The sequence below is a fragment of the Myotis brandtii genome, unplaced genomic scaffold (assembly GCF_000412655.1).
Source record: "Myotis brandtii unplaced genomic scaffold, ASM41265v1 scaffold386, whole genome shotgun sequence".
Lineage (NCBI taxonomy): Eukaryota > Metazoa > Chordata > Mammalia > Chiroptera > Vespertilionidae > Myotis > Myotis brandtii.
In genome coordinates, this window is record NW_005364816.1 from 44,531 (window position 1) to 50,657 (window position 6,127).

The 6,127-nt window shown below is 46.4% G+C and overlaps 1 protein-coding gene across 1 annotated transcript in view; it reads left to right on the forward strand.

The window, feature by feature from the left end:
- Positions 1 to 1,314: 1,314 nt before the first annotated feature.
- TCEB2 (transcription elongation factor B (SIII), polypeptide 2 (18kDa, elongin B)) overlaps positions 1,315 to 6,127 on the forward strand; it is a gene marked incomplete at its 5' end in the record, with an annotated part of 13,004 nt that continues 8,191 nt past the window's right edge. Inside the window, one exon of the mRNA XM_005872666.2 lies at positions 1,315 to 1,441. Coding sequence (XP_005872728.2) covers positions 1,315 to 1,441 — 127 coding nt within the window. The remainder of the gene's footprint in view (positions 1,442 to 6,127) is intronic.

Consider the following 6,127-nt stretch of genomic DNA (forward strand, 5'->3'; position numbering starts at 1 on the left):
AAGGCTGGGGCCCGGGGCGAACGCTGCCCGGAACCGCCTCCCTGAGCCTGGTCGTAGGCGCCCGGAGGCGGCGTCGTTGATGTAAACAGTAGTGGACGCCGCGGGCTGAACCTCCCCCACGTGGGTCCGTGTTCGAACTCGGGGAGATGAAGCAGCGAGAGCGCTCGCCGCACCTGAGGTCGCGATGGAGGAGGGTGTGGAAGGCGTGCACCAGGCTCCGTGCTGAGCGCCGGGGCCGCCATCGCGGCTGATCCCTGAAAACAGTCCCACCCGCGCCGCGCCGGCTCCGGACATCCCTGCTCTGTTGTTAAGGAAACAGGCTCGGCAAGGTGGCCACTTAAGAGCCCAAGGTCGTTGGCAGAGCCAGGGTTTGGTTCCGGATACCCTCACCCCTCTGCAGGCGGTCAGAACCACACTGACCCCCCAGACACTCCGTACAAAGAAATGGTGCTCGGACGAGTCCGGTTGAGTCCGGTTCCGCTAGCGCTTCACAAAACTGTGATTACTCCCCAGCCTTGCTGATGTTATAAAAGCTCCCGCACCCCCACCCCTTCCTTCTTACAACCAGCGAGTTATTTAGCAAGGATGGCTTGTGGTTTGGGGTTTTCACTGGGGAATCGGGTGTGTCAGCCCCTGATTAAAGTCTCTGGAAGCATAGGGACCTCACCTAAGTGGCTGATACCGACTGGGGCTTCCCTGCCAAATGCACGCCTTCACTCCGAAACCTCCTGCCGGGAATTCCAGTAATTCCCATTTTACAGATCAGGAAACGTCACATCAAAAGTTTACTTGGTCCGGGGTGGCAGAGCTGGGGTTCAAACCATGTCTGCCTGTGGCCAGGTTGAGTTAACGGGCTCTTAAAATTAGATTCGCCCTAACTTGTTTGGCTCAGTGGATAGAGCGTTGGCCTGCGGACCGAGGGGTCCCAGGTTCGATTCTGGTCAAGGGCATGTACCTGGGTTGCGAGCACATCCCCAGTGGGAGGTGTGCAGGAGGCAGCTGATCGATGTTTCTCTCTCATCGATGTTTCTAACTCTCTATCCCTCTCCCTTCCTCTCTCTAAAAAACCAATAAAATATATTTTTAAAAAAAATAAAATTAGATTCACCTAGAGTTTGGGAACAAACATTCCAGAGCCCTACCTTGGGAGGTTCCAGTTTGGAAGGACTTGACTGTGGCCCTGGGAACTTTGGTCAACTCTGTGGTGGTCCTGGGCCCTACTATGGGCTGTCTCTCTACCCTTTCCGACGCCCTCTGTGGTTCTTGACCAGAGAAGCCTTTGGGACTTGACCCGCCTGGGGCCTCTCCTGAAACCCTGCCTGCCTCTCTCCTCAGGATGACCAACTTCTGGATGACAGCAAGACCCTGGGCGAGTGTGGCTTCACCAGTCAAACAGCGAGGCCCCAGGCCCCAGCCACTGTGGGGCTGGCCTTCCGGGCAGGTGAGAGGGGCAGCCAAGCCAGCCAGGGCCCGACAGCCAAAGTTAAGGGGGTCATCAGGGAGCCTGGAATTACTCTTCCAGGACAATGTTTTCCCAGCCCACAAACGTCAGGCAATATCCTGTGACTGTATTTGTTACCTCGCAAACAAGATGCTTGTAGAAATTGGAGCCTATTTCATGAAGGATTCAAAGGTCCCTATTCATGATACCAGTTTATATTTACAGGGGACTTTTTTAAAAAAAAATTCCCATCCCCCTTACACTTCTTCCCCCTTTGGCAACCATCAGCTTATTTATGCGTCTGTTTTGTTTCATTTATTCATTTGTTTTGGTTTTTTTTTTTAGATTCCACATATGAATGAAATTATAAGGTATTTGTTTTTCTCTGTCTGACTTACTCCGTTTAGTATTATACCCTCTAGGTCAGTGATGGCAAACCTTTTGAGCTCGGCGTGTCAGCATTTTGAAAAACCCTAACTTGACTCTGGTGCCGTGTCACATATAGAAATTTTTTGATCTTTGCAACCATAGTAAAACAAAGACTTATATTTTTGATATTTATTTTATATATTTAAATGCCATTTAACAAAGAAAAATCAACCAAAAAAATGAGTTCGTGTGTCACCTCTGACATGTGTGTCATAGGTTCACCATCACTGCTCTGGGTCCATCCATGTTATGGCAAATGGCAAAATTTCATTCTTTTTTATTGCTGAATAATACTCCATCGTGTGTGCGTATGTCCACATCTTCTGTATCCATCTATTGATGGACATCTAGGTTATTTCCATATCTTGGCTATTACTAGTAATGCTGCAGTGAACAAAGGGGTGCATATATTTTTTCAAATTAGTGTTTTTGTTTTCTTTACATAAATACCCAGAAGTGGAATTACTTGGTCATATGGTAGCTCTATTTTTAATTTTTTCAGGAATCTCCATACTGTTTTCCATAGTGGCTACACTAAGTTTACAGTCCCACCAACAGTGTATGAGGGTTCTTTTTTCTCTACTTACTCACCAGCACTTCTTGATTTATTGATGATAGCATTCTGACAGATGTGAGGTGATAGTTCATTGTGATTTAATTTGCATCATTAGTGATGTTGAGTGTCATGTTTGTTGGCCATCTGTGCGTCCTCTTGGGAGAAATGTCTGTTCAGGTCCTCTGACCATTTTTTTTTTAAAGACTTTTTTTTTTTTTAATATTTTATTGATTTTTTACAGAGAGGAAGGGAGAGGGATAGAGAGCCAGAAACATCAATGAGAGAGAAACATCGATCAGCTGCCTCCTGCACGCTCCCCACTGGGGATGTGCCCGCAACCAAGGTACATGCCCTTGACCGGAATCGAACCCAGGACCCTCAGTCCGCAGGCTGACACCCTATCCACTGAGCCAAACCAGCCAGGGCTAGCAATGTTAATTCTAAACAGTGTTTGTGATTTTTAGTCCAATAGTCTTCAGTCCAGTAGTTAAAATAACTGCTTTCTTGTTTTAATTTCAAACATTTCTGTAGGACACAGTGTTGCTTTGGGCTCAGTCCAAAGGTTATTTTGCCTTAACATTCTAAAGATTTGAGGCATAAAACATGCAAGGCCGCTCCTTCTGCATGTCAGCTCTGGCTCCATTTAGTTTTGAAAAGTTTTCACCATTGGGTATGAAATTACCTGTGGGTTTGTAATATACAGCCTATACTATGTTGAAATATGTTCTTTCTATACTCACTTCGTTGTTTTTGTCATAAAAGGATGTTTAACTTGTCATACTTTTTCTGCATCTATTGAGATGATCATATGGTTTTTATGTTTTGTTAATATGATGTATCACATTGATTTATGGTTGTCCGACCATCCTTGCATCCCTGGGATGACCCACTTGGTCCTGGTGTTTAATCCTGGTTTGCTAATATTTTGTTGAGAATTTTACATCTATGTCCATCAAAGGTATTGACCTATAATTTTTGGGGGGGGGGGGGTAATGTCTTCATCTGGTTTTGGTATCAGGGTAATGCTGAATGAGTTTGGAAGTGTTTCTTCCTCTGTTGAAATAGTTTAAGGATACGTTTAATTCTTTGAATGCTTGGCAGAATTTACCGGTGAAGTCGCCTCGCACTGCAGGCGATAGGCGTGGGGTGCGATCGCTTGGCTGGCCTGGGGCTCCCTCTGCGGGCGATCGATTGTGGGGCTCCGCAGAGGGGCCACTGGCCGGGTAGCCTGGGCCTCCCTCTAATGTATTTTTCATTTCAGTTATGTATTCTAAAGGTGTGCTTGATTATTATACTTGCTAACTTGGTTGACGTTCTAAGTTCCTCTTTTCTACTCCCAAATTTGGAGAGCATCCTTATGATTATTTGAATTCTTTGTCAGGAAAATTACTTGTTTCTATTTCCTTCAGGTATTTTTCTGGGGATTTTTCATGTTCATTCATTTAAGAGATACTCTTCTGTCTTTTCATTTTGTTTGACTTTGTTTATATGAATTACACAAAATAGCTTTCTCCCAGTCATGAAAAAGTAGCCTGAGGTAGAAGTGGCCTGTGTAGGCTGTGTGTGCTGGGTGGTTTTGGCAGGCTAGTAAGAGGCGTCCAGAGCCCTTGCCCACTGAGCCAGAATGGCTCCAGGGGGTTTAGGCAGCCAGGTGCATGTAGTAATGACCTGTTGATTTTCCTTGCTCCTTTTGTTGGGGGCTGAGGCAGTGTTTCTGGGAACATGCTACAGGGACCTTGCAGGTAGGCTAGAGCACCTGGATAGAGCCCATGACCACCCTGGTGGAGGCGGAGGGGGACATAAACAACTTTGGGGAAACAATGCCAACCTTGTAGAATTCCTGGTGTCCCAGGGCTCCCCACCTTTCTCTGTATATGCTCTTTTTTGTTTATTGTACAGAAAGTGGTTTGGTGAAGAAGTTACCTTTATGTAGTCTTAGTTGGAGCACTAGCCTATAGGGCAGTGATGGCGAACCTTTTGAGCTCGGCGTGTCAGCATTTTGAAAAACCCTAACTTAACTCTGGTGCCGTGTCACATATAGAAATTTTTTGATATTTGCAACCATAGTAAAACAAAGATTTATATTTTTGATATTTTATATATTTAAATGCCATTTAACAAAGAAAAATCAACCAAAAAAATGAGTTCGCGTGTCACCTCTGACACGTGTGTCATAGGTTCGCCATCACTGCTATAGGGGCTAGAGTGGCTCCCAGCAGGGAGGCCAGGTATTTGTGGTGATGCCTTATTCCTGGCTTGTTCCCTCTGTTGGGAGGCAAAAGACTGCAATGTAGCCAGGAACACCCAGTGGTGATCTTGCAGGTAGGCCAAAGCACCTGGATAGAGCTCCCCAGCCCTATCAAGTGTAGGGGAATGTAAACAATGGTGCTCACTGGCTCCTTTGTCCAGAGTTTCCACAGCTGCTAGATGGCTTTGTGACTTCCCAACCTTCCCTATTCTGTCTCTTTCTCATTTGTTGTTCAGAAATTGTTTATTCAACTTTCAGTTGTCTTGCATGAAGAATTGCTCTATTATTTGGAGTTAGCTCATGGGAGGGGGCGAGTTTAACCTTCTATGCCGCCACCATCTTGGACCTGAGAGAGGACCTACTGAGTACCTGGCCCTGTGCTCTGTTTTATTTTCATTTTACCGTCTTTTTTGTTTTGTTAATCCTCACCCAAGGATATTCCCCTCCCCCCATTGATTTTTAGAGTGGAAGGGAGGATTGGGAGTTGGGGGGAGATAGAGACCCTTTGGTGCTTGGGCTGATGCTCTAACCACTGAGAACACTGGCCAGGGCCTATCTCATCCTCTTGGTAGCCCTGAGAGGTAAGCATTGCCATCCATATTTTGGAGATGTGGACACAGACTTGCCAGCAGTTAATGTAGGGGAGACATGGTTCAGGTGCAAGCTGCCAGGACCTTGCCTGAGCTAGACACCCTGGCAGGCATTCTCTCAGCAGCGCATCACTTAATCTCCCAGCATCTCTGCAGACCAAAAACTTGTGCCATATTAAGGATAAGTTAACTGTACATGGGGAGTTCAGGTCATTTGCTAATGTGGGTAGCTGTTTCCTTGTGCAGCTTGCAGAAGGACAAGACATTGGTCTGTCTGCTCACCCACAAACTGGCTTCAGTTAGGGAGGTGACAGTGTTCAACTCAAGTGTTAAATGGCATCATCCAGACTTTATCCAAGGAATGGGAAAGGTCTGCAGACCTCCACCTCCCAAGTTATGATAATTCAAAGTTTTGCCAGATATGGCCAACTTTCCCTGGGGGTACCTAATAGATTGAGAACCCTGAGCCAGATAAAGGGAAGTCTCTGGGTGGAAGAAAGTGCAGAAGAAAAGTGAAATGGGGCCAGAGCCGGTTTGGCTCAGCGAATAGAGCGTTGGCCTGTGGACCAAAGGGTCCCAGGGTCCATTCTGGTCAAGGGCACATACCTCAGTTGCAGGCTCTTCCCGGGCCCAGGCCCTGGTCAGGGCTTGTGCAAGAGGCAACCAACCAATGTATTTCTCTCACATCGATGTTACCCTCTCTTTTTATTTTTTATTTTTAAAAAAATATATTTTATTGATTTTTTACAGAGAAGGGAGAGGGATAGTTAGAAACATCGATGAGAGAGATCGATCAGCTGCCTCCTGCACGCCCCCTACTGGGGATGTGCCCGCAACCAAGGTACATGCCCTTGACCGGAATC